This window comes from Uranotaenia lowii, chromosome 3 (genome assembly GCF_029784155.1).
Source record: "Uranotaenia lowii strain MFRU-FL chromosome 3, ASM2978415v1, whole genome shotgun sequence".
In the NCBI taxonomy this organism is placed as follows: domain Eukaryota; kingdom Metazoa; phylum Arthropoda; class Insecta; order Diptera; family Culicidae; genus Uranotaenia; species Uranotaenia lowii.
The window spans coordinates 139,019,542-139,035,330 of record NC_073693.1 but is presented as its reverse complement, the minus strand read 5'-3'; the positions used below and the strand labels follow the sequence as shown (position 1 = coordinate 139,035,330).

Below are 15,789 nucleotides of genomic sequence, written 5' to 3'. Positions count from 1 at the left end.
AGCAAACCACAAGCATCTAGCCCGCTCTTTGTGGGTTTTCTTTACCGGTAAACCGGCAAGGGGGAAAGTTTTCTGCTAAATCAACACTATTTATCTTTCCGAAAACTTGACACCACCCGGAAGAAATGAGTAAGTTGTAGGTGGTAGAGAAAAAACATGTCTGCAAGATTTTTGGGGAAAAGGTTTATTTTACAGGGATCTGTTTTGCTTTCTATTTTCCTCGATTCCAGATTTGTTTCGTGAATTAGAGTTAAAGCAAAACTTAGTGCAATAAGTTTTCAATCTTTCATCATAGCTCATCGTACTCCACGTTCTCACGTCCAACGCTGAATACGTTATCTGAAGATCCATATGCGTCGAATGATGGTTTCCAATGGAATTGTATTGTTTATTGATCAACGGATTACGAATTGATCCCAATGATTAAACTTTAAAAATAACATTAGCATAATTTAACAAAAAATAAAAAGAATGTACTACACAGACTACACAGTTCAAGACATTGCTGGAACTGTTCTGTTGAACTTAGGCGAAATTCTGTCAATAAATTATCCCGTCGTCAAGTAAAAAACTGCTACAGCTTTAGAAAACGTCGCTTAAGTAGTTATAATATTACATTTCATACTATTAATTTAGCTTCCATCAATACTCCTCCACCAAATTTCGGTCACTTCAACCTGCATCTGCAAACATTTCTACATTGTTACTTTTTGTATGACTTGAATAACGGAGCTATTTGGAAAACAGGTCAAAAACAGGCCCAAATTCACCAGACACGATAGTATGAAGAATATTAAATGTATTTTTTCTGGTTATTGTGCATTTAGCAAACATGTGTCTTAAAACCGTCATTGTCAAATAGGCAAAGCTTTGTTTTTGGAGATTTAAAAAAATGTTATTTCAAATTTTTTTTTTCGAAGTCTCACAAACAAAGACCTTTCCTGATGAAATCAAATCATTTGGAGGCAAACGGACTGGTTTATGTAAAATTTCACCTAAATTTTTTCCTATGTTTTGGTTTAGTTTTAGTGTTATTTTTATAGTCATTTTGTTATAAATTTCAAATATTTGAAAAATAGGGACACGTTTTAACAGTAAACCTGTATAGGATAATAATGAACCCTTTTTAATAGTAAAGTTTGACGAAAAAAGAGGAAATAGGAATAATGGGAGGGCTTAGGGAATTGTTTTTGTTGGTTTTAATATTGTTTTTGCAATGTGTATAATGTTTGCCACGATGCAGCTCCATTGCTTGATTATGAATTTTTTGAAAGGAAACGTACAAAGCAGTTTGGTTTTAACAAAAAAAAAACTGTTATTTATGTGTTTATGCCTTCTTTACTTAATGGCACCAAAACAATAATTTTAAAGATGTTGGTGTATTAGACTGAGTCGATTTGGGGTCATTTTTGAATTTCTGAGACCCTAGGGTCTAAAAGCTTCGTCTTGGTTCAAAACTCATTCATGATTTTTTGCAGAATTTTTAAGTAACGTTTACATAAGTAAATTTGGACATTTAAGTTTGTACGGGAAAATTGAATATTTTGTACTGAAAAATCAACATCATTTTATTTTTTTCGGTGGAACCGAGCAAGCTTATGGTTTTTGTGCCAATTTATAAATTCTCTAAAGTAAATTTTCCGCTGAACAACTTTGTCGAAGACCGTAACTTCGTATGTTATTGGGTAAAAAAGTTATTAGCTGTTAAACAGGGGTTTGTCTTTTCGCATTGATAAACAAAAAAATCAATTGACTTCACTGATTTAGCCTCGTGTAGTATTGCATGAAAGTTGTCATGCAATACCTCACTACACAGAAAAAAATTGGTTTTTCAAATACGTCGTCATGATAATTTTATACCATTTATTATTTTCAACCATGATTTAGTGTTTTCTACCGAAAGTCTGGGCGATAATACTATAACATAGTATCTTCACTATGTGAAATTTAACACCTCATATTAATTTTCTCTTGTCTAAATTACTACGCGTATGATATTCTGAGATTGCATGATTCGTGTTCTTGTAATTACTATGCGCATGATAATTTTGACAATCGCCGTTAGAATCGTCAGAATGGTGAATTTTAAACTGTTTTTTCCTAAAACTTTCATACGGTAAAAAAATGCGCCATTCGTGTTCTTAAAACTATCATTCACATAGTTTGATCCTTCTTTTTTTGCTATACGTATATCCTATAACCTATCCTAAATTCTATATATCCTATATCCTATATCCTAGTTGGTAAAGTGAAATTTTGTGTAACTGCAGGTAAGCTGTTTTTCCGATTTGAGTTCAATAATTTATGAAAATCGGCTCGTCAACAGGAAATGGCATCCAATCTCAGCTTTCAGGACATTGAGAGTCTGATCGGGATGAATTAGTTTCCAGCAGCGGGGATGCAGCGGGATGAATTAGTTTTCGTCAACCAACTACATTTTCTGAGCCAATGACGAGTATGGAGTTTTTTTGTATACTAGTTTTGTTTACTTTGATATATGTTCTACATGACATAGGTCACCGGAAAGTCACAAGGGAATTACCCGGAAGGTTCGACTGCGGACGGCCCAGCAGCAAGAAAAACAGCTTGAATACCACCCGGATCTCGGGGTTAAGTGAATTGAGAAAAAATCGTGCAATGGTGGTTCATTAAAAATATATTTAATCAAAACTAGCATTTTAAACAAAATAGTATCAGTGGAAAAATTTATTACGCAGCAAAGTAATAATTTGTCTGTGGTAATAATATCCCACAATATAAGCTACCTATGCTCATTTGTATCATAATTTATATTATTTCTTATCAATTAACATATTAATTTTACTATCCACGCAGTAAAAACACTCATGCTTTTAATGACAATTTTTAAAAGAACGCAGTCGAAATTACTATGCGCAGCAAAAACCAACACATAGTACAATTACTATGCGCGAATTAATATGCACAAAATCATATGCACAATAAGTAGGGGAGGAGCAGGCTGTATGCGCCTATTAAGCAGAATACTGATTGAATCAAATATTTCTTCGAATATGTGTACAAAAACTATATACACATGAGCAGACACCTGTTTTCTACACATTGGAGTAATGTTTATGTTGAAATCTCCTTCAGTTTTTGAGAAATCGATTTTACTATAACTGTTGTCAAAATTGCCGATCCTCAAACCGTGCGGGCTAAATGCGCCCATTTATGTTTTAGGCGAAATTTCTGTTTTTTGGCAATATTTCCGTTCTATTTCATTGGGAATGCTAGAAACTGATAACTTCCATACGACAAAGCTGAAGTTTTATAAAAATCTTTTTCTTTTATTTTTTAATATAATAAAACAAAAGTATTGGTTGCCATATTATGAAAGCAATTCATCCATAAGAACAATGTTATCATATCAGTTTTGAGATCTTCAATTCTCTCTTAAAATGTTAATTAGAGCTTTTATTCGAAGTTTTAATGATAAAAATCATATATTTATTCTTTTTACCTGTTATTTTAGGATAGTGGCATTTTGCAAACATGATGGGGGCATACAAAACACTCTCTTGTTCCACTTTCCAATCATTATGAAACCACCATAAAAGCTTAAGTTTTTTTTCTTCTAAGGTTCATTTGAAGAAAACACACAGTTCCCGTCGTGCTCTTGCCGTGTACGGATGATTTCTCTCTCTCTTGTGCGCCGGTTGTTTTTTTTTAAGCAAAATCGGGTGATAGTTATGTGTAACATAATAGTTTAAAGTGAAGGATTTGCAATAGATTGGGGATTTAAAGCTGAAGGACAGCTTGTCGTTCGAAGCTAATTAATAAATAAGTGGAATTTGAGAAATTATGGTATGTGCTTCGCGTTCTTTTTGCGTACACACGTTCTCCAGCCGATTACTTTCAGCTCGCGTCCGGAGAATGCCGCAAATTTAGTGTCTCAGAAACGGCGGGCAGCCAGTGGTAGCTTTTTTTCGGTTTCTGTGATTTGGTTTTGAAATTTAATAGCAAATTGCAAAATAAAAAGAAATTTGAAGACTCGAAGCAATTTTCAAAATTACCTAGTCAGTGTCGCGTTATTTTTTGATTGTGTGCGTGTTGGTTTTGCTTCGATAATTCTTGGCCTACTTCGTCCAAACGAGGGAATGGACAGGCACAGAATCAGTGAGAACGGAAGATTGGGGTTACCAGTGAATTAAAATGTGTAAAACGAGTGTTCTTAAATGAAAGTAAAAAAGTAAATTACATTTTTTAAAATATCACAGCTTCTTAAATGTTCGTATCAGTTAATTTGTAGAAAGGGCTTACGCGAAGTGTTTCGGTTGGGAAATAAAAGAATGAGAAGAAGCCTGAAAGTGAAAGTCTGCCTGTTTTCAAGGCAGCAATCAGAGTCAAAATTTTACCTGGGAACAAATTTTGTTTAAAAATATAAGTTTTTTAAATGGAAGCCCAAAATGGAAAAAAATACGGGTCATTCTGGAAACGTATGCAGAAAAAAAAGCCAGTGTTTTATTGTGCTTCTTGAAAATGTGTAGCGATGAAAGTGATTGGTTAAAAATTTTGAGCGTTTCAGAAAGATGAAATAAAAATAATTACATGCGATGTGTTGTGGGGGAAAATGAAAGTGTTTAAAGAAAGAATGGGTGAGCGGTGGGCGCTATTTGAAAAAAGTGAATAATGAGTGATGGGGAATAGCTAAATTAATAAAAAGAAGCAAACAGAAAAATAAAATTTAGATAGCCCCATATGAAATTATCCTGATTGATTTTGTGGTGCTAGTCTAGCCAAGGTTATAAAGCGGATTATTTTGGATCATAAGGTCGGCTGTAAGTAACGGTTTCAAGTCCTGTTATCAGTCGACGGGTAAGATGTATTTTTCTCGTATAAATGTATAAATTAGAATGATCAATCAGCTGCCAGCTGGCCAGGTATATACACGGATGCCGGAATACCTGTAGTAAATGTAGAACATTGAACATGTTACACATTTTTAACTGGTTGTGCACTTGATTGATTCATTCCCCCAAAATATACTTACATAAACACGTTAAACACTCATTTCATAACAGTTTACACGAAGCCATGGTTTCGGGTACAGTGTTCACTGCATTGGAGATGAGTCGGTCAAGTTGTATTATCTAAAGAATGCATGTGAGCACATACTTTGATCAAACTGCGGTGAATCCGTGCACCCATGGTGGATTATCATACATACATACATACAGGTTCATTTGAATAAAACACATAAACCACCCAACTTTTTGTTTTGAGCTTCTTTACGTATAACATTTAAAAGTAAAAATATTACATCAAAATGTATCAGAGCCTTGAATGAATTTTTAATTTTGTTTTTAGTTAGTTTATTCAGAAAATTCTTTTTTGCATTATGTTCAAAGCGTATCATCCTCAAAATGCTCAGAAATTATGTTGTTTTGTTAGCCATTTTAACAAACGGCCGTAGGCGCATTTAACCCGATAGGCCCATTTAGAAAACCTTTGATGAAATTGATTCTTCTGTACGAAATATTGAATTTTCCCATACAACCTAAAAGTTCAAATTTACTCATGTAGGTAAACGTTACTAAAAAGTTCTGCAAAAAATCATGGACAAGTTTTGGACCAAATCGGAAAAGGGTTTCAGAATTTTAAAATGGCCCCAAATCGATTCAGTCTTTTTATAAGTCAAAGGCCTTACGTAGAAATTAATAATACTAGACAACGGAATATATTGAATATATTCATTCCGATTTCTATCTCAGATTAGCTCAGATTACCTGATTCAATAGTTCTTTTATTTTAAAATTTTTCTTATTGATGTTAATATCCAGCATTCATCATATCATTTTCCAATTGATAATTCTCAAATTGTTTTCAATTCAAATAAAGATTCAATTTATTGACAACTTCTAGTCAGGTGATCTCAAAAAAGTTTCATGGTTTTCTAAATTTCGGTAACTCAAAATCTTTGTTGCTCATCTGATTTTTATGATGATTACGGATTACGTGTTTTGTACATCAAATTTTCATTTTGTTTTATGTTTTCAAATTAAATTTTTGTCACATTTAGAATAACTATTTGACAATTTTTTCTGCTTCGAATATTTGGCTCTGATTGAAATTTTGTTTCTCAAGTTTGAATATGAATTGCATTTATCACTTGTTTCTCAAATATTGATTTGAACATATATTTTTTTTAAATTTAAGACACTGAATTGTTGTTCTGAATTAAATCTGATTCCAGGGTTCGAAATATACTCTTGACCTCTAACATCCGTAACTCTGAAGAATTTGAATTTACATCTGTGGTTTTTTTTAAATATTGGATTCCATTAATTTTATATAATGTAGTAAACTAACTGAATAACTCCATCATGTTAGAATTGCTTTGTTGCATCTAGTGATGAAGTTGTAATTAAAAGATATTTTTATGAAAATATATTGCACAATGGGAAAAAGTGTACAAACCACGAAGAATTCAATTTTTTCCGCCCTACGTGTACCTAATCTATGAAAATATATTCTTCTTTAGTAAAAATGACCGGAAAATCGATAGGACATAGGTAGTTTCAGATGCCCCATGAGCTTACGATCGAGATATAGTCCCTTTTTAACCCCTTATTCTTCTGTTAATAAAATTGTTAACAATCCAGAAAAACACTTGTTTGCATTCCAAAATTTTGAACTTCAATAGACCTATCTTACGTGATTTTTCGAGGAATCGAATGAAGACTGTTTGGGCTAGCACACGCAACGGAAAAAAATGTTATGTTTGAATTTACCCTCAATTCTCCTATATTTTCCAATTTATTATGAAAAACGTAACTTCGGTTTAATTAAGTTATAGCTTAACTATTTGAAAAATGTAGGAGAATTAAGGGTTTAAACAACCATAACTCCATTTTCCGGTATAAACGGTGGCTCAAATCGCCTTTATTCGATTTCTCACACGGTGTGTTTAGTAGAAGGACTTAAAGAAAAAAAATACAGTAACGCTAATTTTTGCATGGGTAGAAAGTAGAGCTTCTTCCGGTTCATTTTCACCGAAAATTAAAATATTTTGTCGGCGACCCCCCATACAAAATATTTTTTTGAAAATTTTCTATTTGAAATCTTCAAAAAATAAATATATTTTTGGTTTTTTATAATTTCAAAGGAGCTAATTCTCTAAGTTTTAACTTTTAATACTTTTAAATTGAACTCAACAATGTCATTAAAAACTTTGAAAAATTTTCATTTTTTTTTTAAACTAGTTACAGAGCTGTTTAACATAAAAAATGCTTAAAAAGTATCTTCGTATCCTAAAATTTTATTAAAAAATTGGCTGGCAAATCCTGTTAGTAGTCTGAGAGGGTCAAATTATCTGAAATTACTAGAATTATCTAAAATAATATGAATCCATTTGAATCCATAATTTTTAGATTTTTTGTTTGTAGCAACACTGGAGGAAATTTTATTGAAAAAAAAGCTCAATGATTAAGAAAATTAGTAAACACTAGGAACCGCTATAATTTTTATAACTCTTATCGTAATGCGATCAGGAGTAGAAACGTTTGCCTTAATTTAAGCTTTGAAAAAAAATATAACGATAATGAATATTGGAAAGTTAACGATACGTTAAAAAACATCTTTGATAAGAAATCCGTTTTTATACTTCTCCTGAGTTAAATGTCTCAAAATTCCAATCGCACTTCAGACTCAATGCAAATCGCTACAGCAGTTCAATCTAGCTTAAATTTTGCTTGTTTCTGTCTTTTGATACAATTTTCATTATAAGCCTGGAGTTTGCTTTAACCTTTTTGTTTTCATTATTTTCTAGCCCAAGTTTTGTAGCCCTGCTGCACTCTGTGATTCTTCCGTTTTATTCAAAGAGCTAGCATTAATGTTAAGAATAAATAATCTTAGTTCCATGATTTCCAACCCACTATATTATTTAAATCATCTCTTAAATTCATTGTTTTAAATAAAATTTTACAGTTTTTTGGAAATAAGTTTATTTAATGGATGAATCTAGTCTAAAACTGTGATAAATTTGGATTTTTTCTAAAAAAATGTATTTCAATCCTTTTGTCGATTTTACATGTACAAAAATTATCAGTATTGTTGGCAAAAGTGAATTGCAGATTATCGATGGCAAACTAGCCTGCAGCGCGTCAGATTCATCATATTTTGTTCATGCCTCACTTATTTTAATTATTCTACTGTACACTGAAGGTCTCTTTATTAATAAATAGAACCATAATGAAGCATTTATGTTACAGAAAAACAATCATAACTTCTACAATTGTATACCAATTATGGCAAAAAGTATAGAAATCATTGATTTGAATAAACCATAGAAATCCATAAAAACAAAACAAAAAAAATAATAAAACGCATAGATCAGGTCCAAAACTGTCGATAAAATAGAAATTTCTCTAGAAAAAAAAAATAGTTTTTCATCGTTTTGTTGATCATGAATATGAAAATATCGGCAGTACTTCAATTCTTAAGTAAAAATGAAGTTCAAATGATTAAAAGAAAATTTAATCACCATCAATATGAGAAAAAGAAATTTAAAATAGATGTTATGTAGCGGAAGATAAGCAGATTTCAGTGCAAGTACTTTAACTTTTAACAAAATTATATTGAAAACTGGTCTTCTTAGATATGTTTAAACCTAATATTTATCTTTAAATTTATTTTAAAAATGCCGTAAACGAGTGACATCATCAAAAATTAAATTTTTGTTTTCAAAAGTGCATACCCATATGCACCAGAGCCTGCAAATATTGTGGAAATATTGCAATGAACAATTTTGAAAAAAAAAAATATTTTTAGTATTTTGTTGGAAACCAATCAAATGGTGTTGGACTGTTCTTATTCATGTATCATAACATTTTTTTTAACCAGAATTAGTTCTCCAAGATACACACACATAAATATAAACTCATGTTACATTTGGATAACACCAATAATAACAAGGATATTCCAAATAATAAAATTTAAAATAAAATATTCATATAAAAGTAAGTTTTTCAGGAAGTCCAAATCACTTATCATTCCAGGCGTTGACATTTTTTATTGTTTCAGAATGACAAAATATTTCAGTAGAAATAAAAAAATAAGTTTTTCATGAAAAAAGTTACTATTCCATTGCACTGGAATAAATTTACAGGTAATAATTTCTAAATATGGACTACAAATCTTCAAAAAAACAAAACGTATGAGGACTCACCGACCAAATATTTTAATTTTGCCTGAAAATGATTCAGAAAAGGCTAAATTTTTCATTTCTGAAAAAATTAGAGTTACTGTATTTTATCTTTTAAACATCTTCCATAAAAGCACCGTGCTCAGAAAAAAGCATATTAAATAGGACTTATTTGCTCCAAGATTTTCCAGTCCGATCATGCTTTTTCTGATTTATATTAAAAATTTTGAAAAATTAAGGGTAAAATGGCTATAGCTTCAATTTTCGATGCATGCGGTGGCTCAAATAGCCTTCGCTTGATTACTGGAATAATTAATTGAAAAATATAGGGGAGTTGAAGGTTAAATCAGCCATAATTTTATTTTGCTAAGTGTAATATAGTTCAACAAGTTACATGTGATTCTTCGGAAAAAATCACACAAGATAAGGTCTATTTGGTTCAAGAATTTCCAGCCCAAATAAGTGTTTTTTCTGGATTTTTGTGGTGTTTGAAACTATGTTCAATCGATTTTCCGGACATTTTCACCAAAAGCACGTATATTTTCATAGATTTGGTTCATGTAAGAGGGAAGATATTGAACTTCTTCGCGGTTTAAGGAGTGTATTCGAAAAATAATGCAACACTTTATTTAGTGAATAACTTTTGAATGCATGAATAAAAATTGACGAAATTTTCAGCTACCTGGTAATGTAATGTATACGTGTGCATAATTTGGTGACAATCTGTCGAGTGGTTTTTAAGATAGCGCCCAATGCTGAAGCTAATTTGGGCAGGAATGAGAAAAATCTAGAAAAGTTCCAGTGTGAGTTCCAAATACAGCTTAAAATCAACAATTAAACTGAAGTTCACATGATAAATCCTTTAAGAAGTCCTAGAGGATCCAATAGTGAGTTAAAATTTGAATAAAAGTGAAGACGATCGAATCCATAAAGTTAAGGGATGTGAGAGGTTTTATCAAGCGCGCCAATTAGTCATCATTGCAAAGCATTAACAAATAAATAAACCCAATTAGCTGCTGCGAGTTGTGAGTTAATGTTAGGGTAATTTAGCAACTGGTCCATGTTGAACAAAAAGGTCGACGTTAGTCAAGATAATTGCCAGCTAACTATTGAGTGGAAATCACCCACCAAGGCTTGTATTTTCATAGGCACACTATTTAGCACTAGCCAACCATTTTAACATTGTCGTCTGTTGATTTTGCTCAAGTAAACACAACTAGGGACCTAAATACAACAGTCACATCTTAACTTGCGCTTCACTTACCTTTGGAGGTCGCCGGATCCGTCTGCATTGGTTGTGTCAAACTAGGCGATGATGCTGCAACCAACGATGCCGGTTTATTAGATTCCGTAGTCCTGTCTGTGGCTTCGAGTCCTGCTCCCACTTCATCCTCTTCCAAGGATGCCTGCGGGGGTGTCGATGAACTAGTTGAACTGCTCATGCTGTCGCCGTTGCCGTTGGAGGTCTGTTTTGTGGTAAACGAGGCCGCATTCACAGCTGACGACGGCGGTGCCTCCGGCAAGGATGTGGACCACGATTCAGATGACGAAGACGGCAAAGGTGATGATGAGGATGGAGCCGGCGATTCGGGTGATGAGATTGCTGCGTTTGTCAATTTACCAACAGCAGCAGCGGGTGGGTTAAATTGTGCATGAGCATGGGTTAGTCGTTAGTTGCGGGGATGTTTTTTTTTTCATGCGCATAAATTCCATGCGGCAATCACAACGTGTTAACATCGGCAGCATCGCGTTTTGCAGTTGATTCAGGCGTGTTTAATCCGAAGTGTTTTTTTTTTGCGTTACCGACGTGATGAGACCGTGATGTTAGCATTTTAACCGGGAATGGAAAAGATGGGCAAGAGGAAAGTTTAAAATTAGTTTTTAGAATGAGTTTCACATGCATTTTAACTCCAGGATGACTTCATTAGAGTTTTGAATGGTTGGACGGGGAAAAAACTTCTGGTAGTGTAGCAGGCGCGGGATGTCAGTACGCACGTGTGCGACTAGGGATGAGAATCTCTGAATATTTTGTTGCGTTCGTAAACGAGCGATTTAAGCGCCACCTCTTTCGAGGACCGCTCGTCAAGGGTTGTTGCCCGGCGAGAATCCCAACCTCAGGGCGGGTTTTCCTAAAGATCCAAAAACGGATGCGGAAAAATCGGGAAGACCAACATTAGAGAAAATTACTCCGGAAGTTACACCTTCGATTCGAAGAGGTAGCTGGGACGCAAACCACGGTCTATCCGTTTGAAAAAACACACGCTTGCGTTCTCGTCACAGGAGGAACTCACTTTCCCCTTCTCCCCTTAGTGATCGAGGCGTAAGCGAGGGAACTTATTTCTCGAGCAGTTCGTCCCGAAGTAGAAGAAAATAAACTACAGGAAAAATTAGACTATAAACTAACGGATAGAACACGTGAAACGACTTTCTCAATTTCGACTTTAAGTTCTGGGAAAGTAAGTAGATTTAATTAGTGGGTTGACGAGACATGTTGGGTCGTATATTGGCGAACGAGAAAAAACAAGATCAGAACGTATTTACATGGTTTTACAAAATCTTATTCTAGTTATTTTATTTGGTTTTACCTAGGATTACATTTTGACTTTACTGTTCCTTTTCCTACTATTACTTTCCTTACGTGTGCTTTTGGTTCAGAATGGGCTGTTATTGGCTAAGCCCAACTGGGAAACCTCGGATCGGAAGGGTTTCCAAAACTGTGTGTGGCTAATTAATTATAGTTGGGCAAAAATATCTCCTCACATGCGCATGGGTATGATCTATTTCTGTACTTACAGTACCATTCGGCTTACGTCGGCAAAGTAGAGTTGATTGGTCGGCCGGTTGCCGAAAATAGATCCTTCTGCTGGCGGAATATCACCGACGGACTCAGGGACCGGGAACGGATTACCTTACGGCGTGTCGATGTTGATGAAGTTTAGCGGTGATGATTTCGATCAAGGAACTGGATGTTTTGGTGGTCTGGAAGGGGTGTAACGGGCCAGACCACTGAAACCACGTCTTGACGGGTGGTTCACTTCCGGCAATCCAGAGCCGGGAAAACCTTGTTTCCAGAACCGTGGACCTATAGCGGGCTCGAGTGGTGGTTGTGTATCGCTAGAAGCGTTGTGGTGGCTTCCTTTTTATTTTGAAGGTTTGCACACGGTTTAAAGCACACGCACAACAACTAGCTAGCTAACTGCGCTATCATTTACTACACGCGGAACAAATAAAAAAAACAAACACTCGCTACGGCCTTTATCACGGGCAGGATCAAAGTCATCGAGTTTCGTTCCGTGGATCCTCAGTTAGGTCGCAAGTAGGAAAATCCTTTGACCTTTGGAGGGGAAATCCGATGATCTCCGAAGACGGTCATCGACCTTTCGAGCGTCGGTTCTTGTCATATATACGCTCTCGGCATGGGTTGGCAATATCCCTTTCATTCCCCCATAACATCAATCTTCCTTCTCATTCCGATCCGCCCTTGAATCTCAACATTTACTAGGTCCAATTCAGAAGGCGACGCCAAATCAAGAACGCCATGTTAAAACCTATGAGTTCGACTTCCTTTGAGAAAAAACTAGTATGCGAAGTTGCATGCAAGATCGTTTGGCTCGAAACGAATAGTTTGAAATTATTCTTTTTGTGGAAAGGCTTATTGGTCTAGTTGCTCTTTGTTGGTAATCTAATAACGAATAAATAAGTAACAAAACTATACAATAGTATTTAATTAATAAATAACGAATCTTAAATAAATAAATAACGAATATTAAATGAATAAATAATGAATATTAAATAAATAAATAACGAATATTAAATAAATAAATAAATAAATAACAGTTAAGAAAATATATACAATATATCTATGCAATTATTTACAACATGTAACAGTGTTACAGTAGTCGGTCTGTCTTCATACAAAATGTACAACCTCTTTTCAAGTTAAAATGTACCGGAGGACAATACGAAATTGAATCAACTTGACTGGTGGCAGTAAAGTAGGAAGATTTCAGGAGCTTAAGTAGATTAGATTTTGAGTTGATTGACGAGCTAAGAGTTTACAAACTAATTCATAATAAAATATAAAAACATCATTTTTTGATAAACAGCTTACATTTATAAGATAGGCTATAATTTAAAACTTTTGAACGAATGAATTGTTAAGGTTTGGCAAACTTTGCCAAATTAGTCATCTTCGGCATTGAGAAATTTAAAATAAGGCTTTATATAATACCAAAAGGAAATAAAAAACTTCTTCGAAAATCTGAAAGTATTATTGTCTATATTTTTTTTTTAATTTCAGTTGCGAGCATAAGTCTTCATCAAAATGGCTCCTGAGACTTGTCTCTGGAGCCACCACAGATATAGGGGAATTGAATTCACTTCATTTCCTTTCCGTTTATTTATCGCAAAGCGTGGTTGCTAACCATATACAGGTTGAAAGCAAATTGTAAAAAGTATTGTTTCATTGGGAAATTTAAAAAAAAATGTTAAAAGTTCTTTTCTCGCCATTTAAATTTTACTGCCACAAAATGGACTTTAAGCGATTCAAAAACGGCATTACTAATCACTGCTAAATTGACTTGTCAGATTGCTCGGTTTTATTTGGACTCTCCCGGATCTTTAATACAAAATTCGGAAAAGGACTGGTCCAGCCCGGTTGCCCGGAGTTTGTTTAAAAATACCCGGATTTTGTCGAATTTATTCATTTCATTCGCAAAGTCAAACAAAACCTTCGATGTGAGTAATGATTATTATCTATGTTGCTTTTAAAAGCGTTTTTTAGCAGCTTTATCAAATTTATCCTGACTGCACCTAAAAAGTTTGTTTGGCTGTTTCAGAACTTCCCTATTGTGATAACATTGACTTGTCACGGTGCGCATTATGGTACCACATTGATTTTCAAAAGAGACTCTTGACATGAGCACTGAATCCAGGTACTTAATTTGGCATCTTGTGTTGGTTATTTATTTTTTTTTTCGATTATAGTCGTTTTACCATCTTTATGGCATTCGCGACTTTATCAACGTTACAGTTGGCGAATCGTTATTGAAAAACTTATCCGGTACAACTGTGTTCGATGTTTACTCTTGGGCTCGAACTCGCGGACATCGGCTCAGGAGACAACAGACTTGCCAACTGAGCTATATCACAAGCCATTGTGTTGGTTATGATTATAAGTTGTATATTGTATCTTGTATCAGCCAACGCAAGATATGTATAGTCATCCCATGCTATGCTAATGCTTTTTGAAAAACCCAAAAACCAGACAATGTCCGGGCCAATTTGGTCAAATTCCAGGAATTATTGAATTAAAAACAAGAAGAAAATCACTTAAAACTATTTTTTTCATCAACCATATCAACAGATTTCAATAATATTTTAGGCTTCCATCATCCAGTCAGGATTATTTTGACTAAACTTTTGGGTTTTAAAAGTCAAAATAAGAATTACTCTCATCGAATGTTTTGCTTAGCTTTGCGAATAAATTGAATAAATCCGGCAAAGTTTTAAGGGTACAGTATAGGAAATCTTACTTGTCAGATAAGATTGATATTATTTAACATATAAAACAATCTTAGCTAAATCTATCATCAACCGGCAGGGACTTTCCACACTTTTTATTCTATGCAGCGCGTTGTTTGTGATGGACTAACCGGGTTTTAAATTTCTCTTTATCTTCATTATCGATTAACGCAGCAGGTCATGCTTTGGAAATCACATGCTACAACAAATAAAAACATTTTCCATTGACTCAAAATTTCAATTCCCTCAACTCATAATTAACAAAAAAATTAATTGTTTTCTTAATAAAAAGTGACACTCTCCCATTCTGATTCAGATTAAAACATCTTCACCATCTATAGGGGAGAGTGGGGATACTTGATCCCCTTTTCTTATTTTCACCATATCTTTTTGGAAAAATTTAGCAACTCGCCGTCTTTGACATTTTCTGACAGCTTGTAACTTCAAGTTTCTATGCTTCAAAAATTAGAACGATGCTTGAACCCCTTGATGAACTAGAAGTATTTTCGTGGGAGTAAAAAAATTGCGATTTTTTTGAAGTTAGGGGAGACTTGATCCCCTATTGAAGGAGACTTGATCTTTTATTCAGGAAGCCCTAATCCTTGTATAAAAATCAATCAAAACCCCAAGATAGAATGTTTATTGACTTTTTTGGTCATGTTTGTTCTCATTTCACAATTTATAGCAGACATAAGAAGAAAATTCTATAACTTTGTCTCAACGCTAATAACATTGCATACTTAAAGGCGCTATTTTTTATAATTAAGAGAAAATTAATTATTTTTGCTCTTTTCTTCAGACAATTGTTTGACAAATATTAGTTTTTGGATAAATATTAGTAATTTCGTAATCAGCAATCATAACGATCAATTCAGACGAAGAATATGCCGTTTGGAAGGGGGATCAATTGTACCCAACTCTAGAGGATCAATTGTACCCATAATCAACATTTTAGAAAAAAAATTCTGAAAAAAGTTGAGAATTTTCCATTGCTTTGAAAATATGGCATTATGAAGTTCATTTTACGCTCGAACGATTGATACATTGGAACAAATATTTTTTTTCATAATTTTCCCATGTAAGGAACATTTTAAAGTGATGAA

At 33.9% G+C, this 15,789-nt stretch overlaps 1 protein-coding gene across 2 annotated transcripts in view; it reads right to left on the bottom strand.

Moving 5' to 3' along the window:
• LOC129750854 (peroxidasin) overlaps positions 1 to 15,789 on the bottom strand; it is a 596,804-nt gene that overhangs the window by 183,856 nt on the left and 397,159 nt on the right. Inside the window, exon 8 of one of the 2 annotated variants that reach the window (XM_055745956.1) lies at positions 10,428 to 10,766. The exons of the other annotated variant lie outside the window; for it this stretch is intronic. Within the exon in view, the coding sequence (XP_055601931.1) occupies positions 10,428 to 10,766 (339 nt within the window). The remainder of the gene's footprint in view (positions 1 to 10,427; positions 10,767 to 15,789) is intronic. 2 annotated transcript variants of the gene reach the window in all.